Here is a 17533-nt window from a genome sequence, read left to right as displayed (position 1 = left end):
AGTCTGTAGTGGATCAGAGATGTCCCTGACACTTGCAAGTGCTGCATGGTGTGACTTCACTGCATCCTTGAACTCGTGACGTGTGCATCCTGCAGTGCACATCCTATTACATCCCGTGTGGCAGCAACAAAACCTCCACAAAACACAAACGCCTGGCTTTCAGGTCCCAGACTACTGACTATTATGAGTTACCGTGTTTTTACTGTATATACCAAGTTTTCAGCTCATACAAAAACAATCTGGTTTAATTGCAGGAAATTAAGACAATATTTTCCACATTTCTTCAGCATGTACTAAATTAGAATACATTCAAATTGTACTGTATTAGAATGATTAATTTTTTTAAATGGAGTTTGAATGGCTGACTTGAGTTTTAATGAAAACTGGTTCTATGAATTTTGTCTTGAGATCAGGACAGCATTTCCCACAGTTCCTGAAAGCCCTAAACATACTTCTCCCAGTCACACTATGTGATTATGTACACGAAGGCAGCATTCTCCATGTAGAGAATTATACAATTAAACTTGGACCAACTTTGATAAACACTGATGATGCTCCGTGTCATACAGCATCGATTGCTTTTGCTGTTGTTGTTTTGGGTTTTGGTTGGTTGTTTTGCTATAGTTTATATTTGTTTCTGCTCTACCTGAGGCTGCCCTAGAACTCATTATATAATTCAGGTTAGCCAGAAAGCCAAGGTTATCTTTGTGCCTTAGATTTCTAAGTTCTGGAATTACAAGTGTGAGGTACAACATCTAGTTTCATATCAAATATTCAATGAATATTTAATTGTATGTAAAATAGAGCCATTTATCTCATTAGTATGCAAATTCGTTTTTTATCTCTAATAAATGACAAAATTATTCATATACCAAAGATTTGTTTTAAAACAAATTACTTTATGAGTTGTTATTGCTAAATGTTCAGTTTGTATTCATATCTTCTATACCTGCATACCTTAAGCTAGAATTAAAACAAATGGTTTCGAGGGGCAAATTTTAAGAGGCCTGGAGACTGGGGAGCAAAAACTATACTGCAAATAGTACATGACATTTGTCTGTGAACATCAAAACCAGGGAGCCTGCTCCAGAAGGGCCATGACAAACCTGTGTTCATTTCCATGTGGGGCTCAGCCAGCACATTCATTTTAGAAAGCCCTTCCTCATTTTTGAAAAGTTTAAACTTTTAAACTTTATCTGAAAATGACTCTTTTATCATGCTTCTGTTCAGTTCCCTTTTCTTCTGATTTATTCATTGCTTTTAAAATAGCACAGGCCTCATTATCTTCAACAGACATTTAAAAAAATCAATGAGGATAATTAAATGGGCAATTAGACAATTTCTGAGCCTATGCTTTCTTACTGACCAATGGATTTAAAGATAAGGCTATATTAGCCTAAGAAGAGGCTGTGGTCTGCTGGATGCTTCTTGCTAATGAGGATAAAATGCAAATCTGTTACCTTGGAGTCCAAGGCTACTCTACTCTTCAACCACAGCCTAACATCTCCACCTTGTGACTATGGCATCAGCTTGGCTGTAGTCCTACAAAACACCAGTACTTCCAGAAGGATCTGTCCCCACGCAGCCTGTTTGCTCTTTCCCTGATATCATTCACTCAAATGGGCCACACCTCCCGTTGCCGTGTACTTCTAGAACTTAGTGCCTGCCCAGCAGAAGCCTTCTCTATCTTCCTCGGTAAGGCATCTGTTCATTGCACCCTGCTGTGGCCCTGCTTGACCTACTCCTGCCTGCTCCACATGAGTCAGAGATTTTAAAGAAATGACCTTTAGCTCTTCAACTCAGGGAATGGAAGAAGAAGAAGAAGAAGAAGAGGGACAATGTGTTGGGGACTATTCTAAGCACTGAACGAGAAACCATGATTCTGCCATTTTTGAACTCCACAATCCTGGAAGAGAAGAAGACACAGGCGCTGACTGCAGGACATGTAAACAGGCTAGGGTAAAGTTTGCATGGACCGCGTTTCACTCACCCCCAAATTCATAGGCAGGAGCTTTAATCCCCAATGCAATTGCATTTGGAGCAGGGCTTTGGGAGGTAATTAGATACAGTGTAAAAGACAGGAGAAAGCTCATGGTAGAATCAGCATCTTTAATGCAAGTAGTCTTGCTTTTACCATCATATAAAGACACAGCAAGACTACAGCTCTTGGCAAACTATGCAGTAAGCAAGCCCTCTCTTGAGGTCAAATCCCAGGACTTTGATTACAGACTTCCAGCCTCTTGAACTGTGGGGCACAGATGTTTGTTGTTTATGCCTCGAAGCCGATGGTACTCTGCCATTGTAGCCTGGATTAACTAACATGGTGACATTGATGAAAATGCTGGGAGCTCAAAGGGACTGCATAAAATAACCCAGAGCAATCCCAGCCTCTGAGAACAGGTGAGTTGGGCAGGTTTAAGAGAAGTCAGTAGAGAGTTTTTGTCTCCTTAGTGATCACAGAAAATATACCATTGACCCCAAGGTAATAGAGTTAATCAGACATGTTACAAAATTGACCTAGGCTTACTGAAGATTCTATGCTTTAATATGAGCACTTATTTAAATATTTCTTGTTTGTCTGAAAAGTGGTATGATACAAATAAATAAGTAATATGGACTGGGATGAAATAAGCCTCAGGACACTTATTAATCTGGAGATGATGAGAGCTTCATATGCAATATTCATAGGGAACTTGCTAGATTAAAATGTCATCCATAAGATATGCTCTGAATTTCTGTTTCTTGGGGCATGTAGGACACCTGGGAACTGGCATCATCCTGGGGCAAATGCAAGGTGGAAAGACCAGAAGGCAGAGAAGGTAAGAGTTTGGTCCTTATTGTCTCCTGTATTTACAAAGAAAGGGTGTGAAGGACCTTTTGTATTCTCTCAGAGTTATAAGCTTAACTTCTCCCACACTGTGTAATGGTACTGGTGAGTAGGACCCTGATGAGGCGACTAGGTCATGAGAGCAGTCTTGGAAATTAGGTCATTGTCCCCACACACAGGACCTCAGGGATATCTCCCTCTCTCATCCTAGCATATCAGATACAAAAAGAAGTTGGCTTTCTGTGGTTGAGAAGGGTCCATATCTGGGCTTTGCTGGTACTGTTGACCTCAAACTTCTAGACTCTAGGACTGTGACTTATAAATGTCTACTATTTAAGCCACTTAATGAATAGTAACTTATTATATCTGCTCAGAGTAAAGGCAATGGGAACTTCCAAATTTTGCATTCAGATTCTTAAAGGATTTTCTTTTTAAAGGAATAATACAAAACTCCATTAGCAGTTCATTATCTCCCATACTGTTTTCTCTCTGTCTCTCTCAGAGTCTTTAGGAGACTTGACATTTCCAGAGATCTGTGTTTGCCTTTGCAAATGAAGAATCAGACTATTCCCACTATTCTCCCAATCGCTTTTGTTACAGACTTCTTTGCTTGTCACAAGCACCTTAAATTCCAGAGATGTGGAGGAAATCCACTTCTTCTTCTTCTTCTTCTTCTTCTTCTTCTTCTTCTTCTTCTTCTTCTTCTTCTTCTTCTTCTTCTTCTTCTTCTTCTTCTTCTTCCTCCTCCTCTTCCTCTTCCTCTTCCTCTTCCTCTTCCTCTCTCTCTCTCTCTCTCTCTCTCTCTCTCTCTCTCTCTCTCTCTCTCTCTCTCTCTCTCTCGGTTTTTTGGAGTTGGTTTTTTTGGAGAAAGGGTTTCTCTGTATAGCCCTGGCTGTCCTGGAACTCACTTTGTAGACCAGGCTGGCCTCAAACTCAGAAATCTGCCTGCCTCTGCCTCCCAGAGTGCTGGGATTACAGGCGTGTACCACTACCGCCCTGCTTCTTCTTCTCTTAATATACTTATAATTTTACAAAATGGAGTTATTCACACAGATGCCTCAGGCAATCCTTCCTTTTCTTACACATCTTTTCTTTCCCTTTCTTCCCTTACCATACTACCACGGTTTAACTTTTTATCAATGTGTTTCTATTAGGTGGTGAACAAATAATACCATAGAGATAATTTCTCTCTGTTCTGACATGGAGAATGAGCTACTTCTGATTTGTCAAAGCGTAACTTTCAGTGTTTCACTGCCAAGGGTGATGGAAAGATTACGTGATGAGCATCCACTATCCTGAAGATCTTTATTGAGTGAAGTAAGGATTGGATCTTATGCTTTTTCCCTTAAAAGATATTCTCTACAGATTGCTGAACTCATTAGACTCTTAGATACTCATCCAATCCAAATTCAGCGGCTTTGACCAGTAAGCTTTTATAGCTTAAGCATGAACATGGAGCTGAGTATAAAATAGTCACTAGAGGGCGATCATGTCACAAATGCGAGGAGGATGCTTAGCGTGAACTGACTGGTCCAGCATGCAAGTATTCTGTACAGGTGCTCACTGAGTCCTGTAGATCAGATTGAATAAAGGACTGTTTTTTAAAGCCCGGTGTTCTGTCCGTGGCATCTCATGTTCAAAGTCTGCAACAAGAGTGAAGATGGAATTGTGAATTATATGTGTTACAGAGTGTGAAGTCACTGGAAACCAGGTTCTAAGAGATAACCATTTGCAGGAAAAGGTGGCACTTTCAACATCTAGTCACACCGACCAGACACTCTGGCTGCAAGCTCTGAATCCCTATCTATCACTATTATCTAGAACAGTCTGTGAGCTTTCCTGCTTCCTGAACTTCAACAGCGGAACCAGGAGGGTTGCCTAGGCTGCCTCTGCTTCACGTGCTTGCCAGGACTGTAGACAGCTGCTGCGTTTTCTCCTCAGCAGCCACACAATGTCTGATTCTTCCTCATTGCGATGTCAACAACTGTAGACGTCCCATGCCTTGATTCATCAATCATTTATCACCCCTACTAATATGTCAACTAATCATCTCCTCACTCAGCAGGCAGGAATACTCAGAGAAAGACACCATTCCCCTCTCTGCTGTTTTCTACCAGGAACTAAAGTCTTCAACCATTTTGATGTTTGGCTTCTTGATCATGGCCCCCGTGCTGTTTGTTTCTTCCATATGGAGTTGGAAAAGATCAGATAGGAAATCATAGGTGAGAAGGATGTTATAACTAGGGCAAAGTTATTCACTCCTTCCTCTTCCTCAATGTTCAATAAGAGCCTTAGAAAGTGGAGTAAGAGAACAGGTGAGGCGCCATATTGAAGCAAAGGCAAATAGAACACCTGGGACACAGGAAAACACCTAGGGGCCATGACAGCCACAGCAGGCTTCACAGGGTCTTGATGAATGTGAGTAGAAAGAGGAACTGTGGGAATGACTCGCTCCAGCTACTTCCCTCAGTTGCCTGTGCTGTCTCCCTCCTGTGAGAGAAAAGTGATGGATTGGTTTCCCTCTGCCATAAGAATAGCATCTCTACCTCCACCCACTAATGCAAGGCTATGTCTGCAATTTGCTCCCTGCAAGGCATGGAGATGCCAAGGTGCCAGGGAGGCACTGGACAGAATAGTCCAGGCTATTCAAAGTTATTCCTGGGACGCTGTAAGCCTTTCAGTACATAGTCTCACTCGCAGAGATGTAAACTCGAGGTTTTAGTTTATAATGGTAGATGCTCATTTCTTCCATTTGTAGTAATGGAAAGTAAACTATGGGCTTTTACTAGATTAGTGCTTCTCAACCAGTGGGCCACAACCCCTTTGGGTGTCGAATGATGCATTCACAGGAGTTACCTAAGACCATTAGAAAACTCAGATATTTATATTACAATCCATAACTGCAACAAAATTGTAGTTATCAAGTAGCAATAAAAATAATTTTATGGTTGGCGTCACTATAACCTGAGGCCACAGCATTAGGAAGATTGAGAACCACTGCTCTAGTGAAAATAAAAATTATAGAGAAATATGAAAACTGTCTTCATCTAGTGTCAGAGGAGGCACACATTCATGTAGCTGAGTCACAAGCAGATCACTAGAGCTGTCATTGTCAACCATGGCTTCACACAGGAGTCACTGAGGACATAGAAGATATCCTAAGACCTGAGTCCTACTCAATGCATCTTCAGAGAGCACTGAAAAATGGTGCAGTGCTTATGAGATGGCAAGAACTGGCATCTTCAGAGACTAGAATCCAAGGAGTGGATGGTTCTTCCCAAAGAAGAGTAACTTTCTTCGCTCATAGTCAAGGGCATCAAACCAGACACAGCGCTGTTCACTTGAGCTAACTAATCAGTCTTACTAATATATTCCACCATCTAGATGTCTATTTATTCATGTTCCTTCCATATGTCTGCACTGAAAAAGAGAAAGAAATGTGGTTGGCACGTGCCTTTAACCCCAGGACTCAGGAGACAAAACCCAGCAGATCTCTATGAGTTCAAGGCCAGCCAGGCCTATATAGAGAGTTCCAGCCTAGTTGGGGATACATAGTGAGACCATGCTATGAAAGAAAGAAAGAAAGAAAGAAAGAAAGAAAGAAAGAAAGAAAGAAAGAAAGAAAGAAAGAAAGAAAGAAAGAAAGAAAGAAAGAAGGAAGGAAGGAAGGAAGGAAGGAAGGAAGGAAGGAAGGAAGGAAGGAAGGAAGGAAGGAAGGAAAGAAAGAAAAAAGGAAGGAAGGAAGGGAAGGAAGGAAGGAAGGAGAAAAGAGGGGGCTGGGAGGGAAAAAGAGGAAGAAATGAGCAACTTTTCCTCGAATAACTTCCTATCATTCCCTATTCTCTCTTTGCAAACTCCAATTGGAAAAAACAAGCATCACAGAGAGGCGTGGAGGTCAAGAAGCTAAACACCATTGATGCTAATAATGCTACATTGATGCTACAAAATAATCACATTCCTATGTATAGGAACAGACTGACGAAGGGATATGCTACTTATCCATCTCTGTAGAGAACCAGGCACACATATCTACCCAGAAGCTCTTTGAGAGATGGTTGGAAGTCAGGTACAGAAGCTGCTTTCAGTAATGTTAGTACCAATGCCTAAGCCAGTGTCAAACACCCAGAAGATATGATCTTCCAGTGTTTGCTGTATACAGAAAGGAGTTTCTTAGCATCCATGAGCATTGATATACTGGGATACAATTGTCATAAGGCCACTGGAAATCCATGGCCCCCTTAGTCTACTAGCCTCAAAGCTTCCCAAGGCCTTGATGGAGAGGGTATGTAATAGGAAGTAACTCAATCCAAAGCTGAGGATGGTGCAAACAATTAATAATTCCAAGTGAGAGAAGTGATATAATAACTGGATCTAGGAGGAACAAATCATTTCTAAAAATCGGTCTTTGGAAATTTTCTAGTTCAGTTAAAATTTCCCACGGGAGTTTGATATTCTTCACTCGTGGCCATTCTGTCTCCCCTCAGCTAATCTACTGAAAACTAATTTAGAGACAGCCACCTGCCTTCACCATTGGAGCCACCACACTGTCAATGAGACAAATTAATGCAATGATTCCTAGGCCATAATTGTTCACCAACTTGTTTGGAACAGTGAGAATGCATCTATCAGAACATAAAATGACTAAATTTTATGTGACGGTTGGGATGAGTCTCCTATCTGTTTCTTGGATGAAGTCTCCAGTTTGGAAGCTGTTCTTTAAAAAAAAAAAAAAAGGATGATATAACATCTGCCTGCAGATGGGTGCATGAAAATAATTTATAGGAGCTGATGTTGAGGAGAAAGTGGTAGTAACGACATTAAGCAATGCAGATGGATGGCCCATTCATAACCACACATTTGTTTCTTATTTAGTTAATGAAGACCATTTTGATTCTTTTCTGCTACCACATGCAACCTTTGGACAAAAGCAAAAGCAAATATATGTGCTCTTTTGGAGAGATTCCAACTTCGGGAGTTTATGGCAATGTGGTAGGAAGAGGCTGCATGCAGTCTGTCACAGAAATTGCCCGGGTCAGCTGTTGTACTTACTACAGTTACTCGGGCTGCTGTCTGAGTCACACAGAGAGCTACCAGCACAGGACTCAACGCAGGAACTGTCAAGGCATCCCCGATCTCCTTCTGGACACGGCGTCTGACCTGTGGAAGGGGGAAAGCACGATAGCTTTCATCGCCTGTCAATCCCCAGCCCTCCTTAGTCTGAAGGACTACGAATGTCTGCTGGGACTGAAGGATGACACAACGTTCCTTTCCTTCCAATCTCCCTCCCAATATTGAACACACATGGACTAGGTATGCTCTGGGTTCATCCTCTCACCAACTGAGTGCAGGCCAGCATCCAAAAGAAGTCCATACCAAGGAACAAAATCAAGGTAAACCACACTAAAGGAAAGAAACAGATGGTTGCTTCTAATGGGCAAAGTCATACTCTGTTCTTACATAGGTGCCTATACTTAACAAAATAAAACGCAAGTGATGTGAGGCCAAGAGGATCGTACAAAGATATTGGCATTCTGGTTTGTAAAAGACATCTCATGCTCATTTGCTCCTGTCCCACAACTGTCCAGTTTAAGGAAAAGACTGTCCCTGGTTACCAACAGGGCATCCAGGCAAATGCCCCATTTCAAGGCTCCTTTATCATAGTGTAAGTCTTTCACTGCTGCTACCCAGACTTCCAGCATCCCCAGAAAGCATCCCTGATCTCTGATGGCCTAACACTGGGGCTTTTTCTTTCCAAATGAATAGTGGCAGCAGAAGCTTTCGCCTTGGTAACTTTTCCTTAAGGTATGTGGAAATATATCTTAAGATGTGTTTGATGTTGATTTCCTGGTCATTTTTAGATTAAGTGGATAAATTGCTACCAATTCTCTTTCCATGTCTTCCCCATTACTATGGTCAATTACTCTCAGACATATCCTACAGAACAGAATATCTTGCAAGTCACTATTGATATACAGCCATATTTGTACATACTAAATCATGCTTATCCATAATTCTAAGGCAGTGTGTATTATGCTGGAATCATCCTCCCAGATCCTCTTGCATGAAATGTTATATATTGTCACCTTTCATCAAAGATGTCGCCATTGTCATTTAAAGCCATCAGGTTTATTTTTCCCTCCCTCAAGGCAACCTCAAACATTTTTTTCATAAGTGTAAGCTCTTTACGACATTTTAGGACATCATGTATTCAATAGTTCAGCAAATATTAAGGGCCTGCTTTGTGGTCAGGAACCAAATGCCAAAAGACAAAAGGCCACACCTGCTCCGTGCAGTGTCTCTAAGTCTAACACGGATGGTGCCCTGACCTACACCTCAGGACCCTGTGAAAACATGACTTTACCAGAGGTGTTCATCGAGAACAGCTGAAGCAGACAAGAGCTTGGAATAGACCGCCCAAAGAAGCGGTCCAGTCAGATGGGGTAGGTTGTAATGAGAAGGAGAGAACGGCTCTCTAAGCAGAAAAGGCCTACAGAAGAGGGCACACCATGGTCTTTGCTCTGTATGTAGTGTGAAACACCTTCCTCTTCCTGTCTCAAGATACTGGCCATGTGGGGCTGTGGGGCTGCCGTGCTCATCTGAGCTCCCCTATTCCGAGAGAGCTCTTCTCAGTCTTTGGCCTGACGTTCTAATATGTCTCCATCACAAGCTTTTTCAAGAGCTCTTTACCAATTGTGCACAACACACAGAAGCACAGCACCCTGAATTCTTTGCAGCCTGAGCTGCATGGTTGGATATTGATCCTAAGCTCCCCGTCTCATGGGATGGAGAGCTCCATCACTTTGTTGTTGTTGTTGTTGTTGTTGTTAGACTGAATTCTCAGGTGTACAGAGCCATATTGGGGCAGTCTTGCACTTGGTCAGAGTTTGACTTTGGTCAAGGTTAACTTCTCCCAGTTAGCCAGGATCCTGCTCCACCTAGGGTGGAGTGCACGTAGTAAAGGTTAAGTTCATTGTTCTTCCTGGTATAGGGATTCCTGAATTAAACAGGTGACCCACCCAGCTGCCGGAGCAGTCAAGACGAAGACCTCCAAGAGAAGCTAGACAACTTCCACCGGAACTCAGCCTGGAGTCTGGGGGGAAGGGTTTGCCCGAACTGTTATAAGGTCTGGCGCCATTAAAGTTTACGGCTTTGATCAGTGAACATTGACTTAGCCGTACGTTCTTTTCGCCGCTCTTCCCTATGACCCCAAAATTCTCTCAACAGGTAACCTGGTTTACATGTAGCTGCTGGCGGCTACATAGTGGCGCCTGAACGTGGGAAGACCTGGCACGAGAGAATTTCTTGAGGTAGCCCTATCCAGCGAAGCTTCGCGGAAAAGGTGAAAATTAATGGTGTCCGCACGGTAAGCAACATAGAGGGCAAAACTAGCGCTAGTGAATTCGTGTCTATGGTTGTGAGTGCAAGGAATGGATACAGTTTTTCAAGCATACTGCGTGGACCCAGCGCAGGACTGCTTGGGTTGATAAGATAGGGAAATATGGGGAAGGAATTTGGTAGGCATTTGCCCAAAGCTCGTAAGAGCTGATTTCGGCGAAAAGAAAGGGGTTTTTAAAAATAGGCATATGTCCACAGCTTCTAAGAGCTGTTTAAAGAGGAAAATGGATGCAATTGCTTAACAAGCACGCTTAACTTTCTGTGTATCTTTCCGTGTTTGTCCCGGTGCACCGACTGTCTATGTGTATGTTTATGTCCTCTAACCTTTTGAGCTAGCCACAGTTTGTGTGGGGATTGATTCAAAGCCACGCTGCAGCAGCGTAGCTCACTCACCCAAGACAGAAACATGGCTGGGGAAAAAGCCGCTCTTAAAAGCCCAGAAACCTCAAGATTTGGGAAGACCTTGGTTTGGCTTGTGAAATTCATCTAGTCGCTTTATACTTGTTTCTAATTGGTTTTAATGATATAAGGCTTTACATTTCTTGACTAAAGAGTTATAAATTAATTGGTTATTATGTAAAAGGTATAGTGTTATTAAGAAAAGGTTAGTTTAAAACTGGTGATTCAGTGTTAGAGCTATCTTAACTAACTACACGTGGCCTAACGCCACTCATGCTTTGTTCTTGTTTATAATTGGATTTAAAGGTATATTTTACATGTCTTGACTATAGAGTATTGGCTTAAGTCACTGCACATGATTTAAAAGGTATAATGTTATTAACAAAAGTTAGGTTAAGGCTGGTAGTTTAGGGTAGTCGCCATTTTGAACACGTGGCATGATGGTTAAGGCTTTTAGTTTAGGGTAGTCGCCATTTTGAAGAACACCACGTGGCATGACGCAATCCAGGAAATACAGGCCTTTGGGACGCTCCTAAATTGGCATGGTGTTTCATGTGAATCTTGGCCTGGAGATTAGACTTAATGAAGATTAAGATTTAAAATATTGTCTCTTTAATAAGTTACACTGTTATACACTTGAACATAAGAACTGGCATACAAACCTTGTGCTGTAAATATGTGTTTGCCATTAATTTTAAAGAAAATAGATTGTTTAAAATTGAGATTTGCTTCCAAAATTACAATTGTGCTCTAATATTGCAAGAAAACATTGAGTTACAATAAAAATCAGTGTGTCATTGGCTACAGTTTTCAGTTTGCAGGCTCGTAATTAACATTTTGTAATTAAGATAATTTTGAGAGTGATGCAGCTATGGGTTTTAGAGGCCCATTGCCTCTTTTCCACAAGTTTATAGGCTACAATGGTAGGAGCAAAATTTAACCCTCCAAGATTAAAAAGGAGATCTCTGTAGAAATGTATTTGATATCAAGTAGGTTCCCTTGACCATGGAATTACTGGTTTCTTTTGTTTAATCCTTAAATTGTCCTTGTAGGTTTGGGTCTGGTCTTAGATAAAAGGCTCAGATTAGAAGATATTTACATTTGAGGAATCTCATACAATGTCCTTGCCAAGGACTCAAGGTGGATCCTAGGGCAGATAAAAAAATTTACATTTGAGTTAATGCAAAGCTTAGAGCTGCCTCAGGGGAAGCTAGTGAGGAAGTTTTGAGAAATTGTTTCTGCCTTACAGGCCCCACCTAGGGAGTGTTTGGCTTTTAAAAAAAAAAAAAAAAAAAAAAAAAAAAAAAAAAAGGTTTTTGACTTATCCAGGTGTGGGTTAAAATGCAGTTCAAATCTATGAAAGGTCAAGGAGGCTATAAAAGCATTAACATTTGGCCTGTCTACTCCCTATAAAATTATTGTAAATTTAAAGGGTTGGTTTTTTGCTTTACATTCTGATAATTATAAAAGCATTTGCTTCTAATTTTAAAGAGACAACAAAACAATTTCATTAGAAAGTTTTGCCTCAAGGAATGGCTAACAGCCTTATGTCTTGTGAGAAAAAATGTTTGTCTCTCTTTCAATACAGAAGTTAAGATCTTAAAAATTTCAGTGTATAATGTTCATAGAATGTTTGTTACAGGCCCTTGCTCCTATAGACTTTTAGAATTTTTAGGTAAATGGCTTTCAAAGGTTGTTAGGATATATTAATTGGCTTTATCTTATTTACCTCATTTTAAGCTTGCCACAGAAGGTCTTAAACCTCTGTTTTCAAGGTAGGAAACGTTTGTTCCTTGCTTCAAGCAACAATCAAATTTATTATTAATGGTTGGTCTATTACATGGTAAGCATTTTTAGGCAAAATTAATAACTGTTATCCAAAAGATAATTTGTACTATCAGATCACATGTTTATTCCTTTAAGTTTCTCCCTGCTTCAACACAGATACCTGAATTGGGTGCTATAGCAGCTATTTTTAAGATGTTAAAGGTCAAGCTTTTAATAATAGTAGATATACATAGCTCATGGTTTATAATTGCTTAAAATTGGTCCATTTTTAATACTGCTAATTCTTAATTTCTACAGTTTATACAAATGTGATTCAAATTTCTAAGAACAAAGGATATGTTCTCTAAATGACTGTCCTTTAGGTATTTGAAATAATTTTATATTTTGTGCACATCAAATTATAAAGATTTGTTCTTGATGTCCTCAATTTCTACCTCTACCACGTAATGGTGTTAATCCTAGAGGACTTAGTTATTACAGATAAATGATATTCATATTTCTAATTTAAAAGATTAAAAAAATATGTACATGTGACTAATGATTCATTTTTAGGCTGTCTAGTTGCAACTGCTCTAACAGAAAAAGCAACTATATTTTATATAATTACATAGTTATTGCCTATGTTATGGGTTATACTTTGTGTTCCAACTTAAATTAATAAAACAATATCTTCTTGGAAGAAAGAAGAGAGGGGAAATTGTGTCCCTGTGCATATAATTTAAATTATGCTTACATGTTTTTAAGAAAATTTTAAAATTTTAAAATTTAGATGCCAAGAAACTCCTTGCTAAATGTATATGACATCTTGTAATTAGACATATTGATGTCTAGGTGAAATGAAGGAATTCACTTACTAACATATGCCATGATCCTGATTTAATATTGGGGGAGAAGGCATGTCCTCTGTTTTTTCCACAGAATGCGGCAGAAGATATGCTGACTGTGCTTGCTGAATGCCCAGACCATGGTAACATAAGAGCTATATTGGGTATATGTTCTTGACTTACCTCAATTGTTAAATGTCCCAGGTTAGATAAATTGCCTAGCTTCAAGCTTTTAGACTTTGTGGGACAGAACATGGAGACTGTTAAGCTAGCTTAGGAAAAATTAATCTAAAGAAGAGTTAAAATGACTCTTCTCCTTATTGTGTTCAGCTGACTCAACCATAGACTGGTCTAGAAATAATTCCAATATTGAAGATTCCAATTTTGAGGATGGCTAACAATCTTCAGCCAGCTGTGTTAATTTAACATATAGTCTCCACCTTTCCTGAGAAGTAACAGCATATCTCTTGATACACAAGGCTACCTCTCCCACCTCAGAGGCCAAGCTTTGGATCCTTAAAGTTGTTAATTTACAACTGAATTGGATACTTCTGGGACAAGTTAATCCTATTCCACCTTTAACTCTTGACCTTGTCTGTTAAGCAGACTGGCTGTCTCCACCCAGGCTCACCTGGATGGAGAGATTACATGTCTGTTAAAGACACTTGCAGACCCCCCTGGCTTCAAAACTTACACAAGTGGATCTCCAAAGAGGGAGCCACATAGAACTCAGATCTATGTGTGTTTGTTTTTGAACAAACATGGGTACCAGCGAGACGTGCGAGGCAAAGCACTGCATGGGGAGGTGAATTTCTGCTTCTGAGTCCCCAGGAAGTACACCTAATTGCATAGGGGTTAACGTCGAGAGGCTGTCCTTAAAATAATAAGGGAGCCTATTACCCCTCCTCTGAAAAAGACGTTATACAATATTTAAGAGGAATTACGGTCAATGCTTCCCCTCCTGGTTAAGGCCCGCCTTCTTATGAAGGATATTTATCCACTTGTTTTCTACCTCCTCGTGTTCAAATTAATAAAAAAAGGGAGGACATGTACAGAGCCATATTGGGGCAGTCTTGCACTTGGTCAGAGTTTGACTTTGGTCAAGGTTAACTTCTCCCAGTTAGCCAGGATCCTGCTCCACCTAGGGTGGAGTGCACGTAGTAAAGGTTAAGTTCATTGTTCTTCCTGGTATAGGGATTCCTGAATTAAACAGGTGACCCACCCAGCTGCCGGAGCAGTCAAGACGAAGACCTCCAAGAGAAGCTAGACAACTTCCACCGGAACTCAGCCTGGAGTCTGGGGGGAAGGGTTTGCCCGAACTGTTATAAGGTCTGGCGCCATTAAAGTTTACGGCTTTGATCAGTGAACATTGACTTAGCCGTACGTTCTTTTCGCCGCTCTTCCCTATGACCCCAAAATTCTCTCAACAGGTAACCTGGTTTACATGTAGCTGCTGGCGGCTACACTCAGGAGAGAAAGAATAACTCCATATTAGCCATATAACAACAGGCAATATTTATTCAGCTTTCTCCAGGCACTTTCCTGGTACAGCAGTCATTATCTGCTGAGCTGATGTGGAAACTGTGACCTTAAAAGGTCAGGTGGCTCACCTACAACCACCCAGATAGCAGGTAGTAGCATGGGGCTTGAAGTTCTGCACCAGGCATGTAACATCCATGTATATTCCTACTGTGCAATGCTGATACTATACAAACCCACATGGAGGGTTATTAAGTCAGGGATATTCCACAAGCCCCATGCTAGAAGGTTTTCATAGAAATCAGGTCTTTAAATAATCAGCGTGGAACCCTTTTTATTTAAAAAAAAAAACAGAGATGATCAGTTTAAGATCATCATGTTTTAATTTCTCCTTTCTGTTTAAGTTCCACGCATAGATATTATGTCCCCTTTAAAGTATATTTAAATCTGTTCCTTGGGAATGTGAAACATTAAACTGCTTCTCTGAACATGGCCAAATTAGGATGCAGTTACATTTAATTTCATGAGCCAATTCCTTCTATTTGGAATCTAATCACATTTAACGGCATGCTACAAGCTGAAGTTTTCCTGTTATTAAGCCTAATGAAGAGACGGTTTCATAGCAGGCTCAATGGAGTCTGAGCATGTGGCTTCATTGCAAGCCCCGTGTCCTTGCAAATGAGTTTCCAGCCTGTGCCAGTTGGGCATTATGTATTTACCAAGAGAAAAGGTGACTAGAAAAATACAGACTCATGTGTATAGAAATCCTGCTTAATTGCCAGATGCTGGAAAGAACCCAGGTATCCCTCAACAGAAAAGTGGATGCAAAAAATGTGGTATATCTACACAATGGAGTACTATTCAGCCATTAGAAACAATGAATTCATGAACTTTTTAGGCAAATGGATGGAGCTAGAGAACATCATACTAAGTGAGGTAACCCAGACTCAAAAGGTGAATCATGGTATGCACTCACTAATAAGTGGATATTAACCTAGAAAACTGGAATACCCAAAACATAATCCACACATCAAATGAGGTACAAGAAGAAAGGAGGAGTGGTCCCTGGTTCTGGAAAGACTCAGTGAAGCAGTATTCGGCAAAACCAGAACGGGGAAGTGGGAAGAGGTGGGTGGGAGGACAGGGGAAGAGAAGGGGGCTTATGGGACTTTCGGGGAGTGGGGGGCTAGAAAAGGGGAAATCATTTGAAATGTAAATAAATTATATCAAATAAAAAAAATAAAAAAAAAGAAATACTAAAAAAAAAAAAAAAAAAAAAGAAAGAAAGAAATCCTGCTTAAGCAACTCCCAAATGTTCTGGTTTGTTTCCCAAAGAAAGATCCACCCATACAGGAATGCTCCTGGGAACTGGGGACCCTGGGGATACTCACTGTCACTGCAATTCTCCTCGTCACTTCCGTCCTTACAGTCTTCGTCTCCATCACACTGGAAGGTGCTAGGGATGCACTGGCCACTTCTGCATTCCACCAGGCCCTGGCTGTGACAAGCTAGGAGAGGCCAGGAGAATGGTCACCTTATTTATTGATTCTTCTTACTGTTCATACAAATGAACATCACTAACAAAGGATGCGTTGTACACACATAAATGGACGTAGCACTACTTTTTTTTTTTTTAATTCCAAGAATTTCTGGAATGGAGGGTTTTCCTCCTTCCAAGAACTTCTCTTCATTGTGTAGGAGCCTGTATGAAGACTTGAGTGCATTTCAGTGACAGGGGTGATGATAAAAGCTGCACTTATGAGGGGTGTGCTTTGTGACAAGACCGGGGCAGGAGTGTCATATATACTTCCAGTTATGTAGGAAAAGAGAAGGGCATATATCATATTTATGGAACTTTTTATACAGCTTTTCTTATGTCAAAGATCTATGCTTTAACCTTTGCCTCAAAGTTATACTTTGAGCCAAGTGAACATTCAACTTCATATGCAACGTCTATGGCTTCTGAGCTCACAGATTCAGCTAATAACAAGTCAAAAATATTGAAGCACACATATGCATACTAAATATGTGAGAGTATTTTCCTTATTATTATATCTTAAAAATTCAGCATAAAAACTGTACACAGAGCACGTCCATTGCATTGTGGAGTGTAAGTGAGGTAGAGATGACTTGAAAGTGGACAGGAGAAGTGGGATCAAGCAGATGCCTTTTCATAGAAGGAGCCTGAGCATCCCTCAGACGGTGAGATCCACCCAGTCCCCTGTAATCCATGCAGATACCACAGGGAAATTGTGTACCAACCCTTTCTATTGTAGACTAAAGGGTCTAGTTCAAATATATGTGAGATACATCATTTTAATCATTTCAGGTCAGTTGTACTATTTCAACATGCAACTGTCAATAATAACTTTTTTTTTTCATTTCTGTTTTCTGAGGGAATAGCATGTTTTCCAAGAAGAAAAAAACGTGGTTAAGAATCACACTTGTCATGATTGATGTGCAAACAAGTTCTCATTTATCTAGAGACATAGCCTGCTATAAGATGATGATGACGCTCACACACTTACTGTGTCCATAGGATTATAACAGGCTCCCTTCTCGCTGGCACTCCTCCCATGTCCTCCCACAAATGGCCCCTGAGAACACGCCTAGAGGCTGAGCTGCTCATATATTATTTGCAGAGAAAGGCATGGGGACTCCTTGGTCTCTGGGAAGAAGAGAATTGCTCTTGGAGAAGTCACAGATGTGTAAAGACTCCAGGAGTAGCCAGAGAAAAAGCAGACACTGCTGGGCCAGCCCAGCCAATTTAACTGTGGACTTTGGAGGGGGTGGCTTAAGGTCACAGCTGTAAGCTTACTGC

The 17533-nt window shown here is 40.7% G+C and overlaps 1 protein-coding gene across 1 annotated transcript in view; it reads right to left on the bottom strand.

The window, feature by feature from the left end:
- The window catches only part of Corin (corin, serine peptidase), a 200033-nt gene that overhangs the window by 41652 nt on the left and 140848 nt on the right, over positions 1 to 17533 (bottom strand). Inside the window, exons 9-10 of the mRNA XM_052199307.1 lie at positions 16104 to 16220; positions 7877 to 7984 (exon numbers count right to left, since the gene is read on the bottom strand). Of these exons, the coding sequence (XP_052055267.1) occupies positions 7877 to 7984; positions 16104 to 16220 (225 nt within the window). The remainder of the gene's footprint in view (positions 1 to 7876; positions 7985 to 16103; positions 16221 to 17533) is intronic.

This window comes from Apodemus sylvaticus, chromosome 11 (genome assembly GCF_947179515.1).
Source record: "Apodemus sylvaticus chromosome 11, mApoSyl1.1, whole genome shotgun sequence".
Lineage (NCBI taxonomy): Eukaryota > Metazoa > Chordata > Mammalia > Rodentia > Muridae > Apodemus > Apodemus sylvaticus.
Note: the sequence above shows the minus strand (reverse complement) of the source record. Positions and strands in the feature narration are given on the sequence as shown.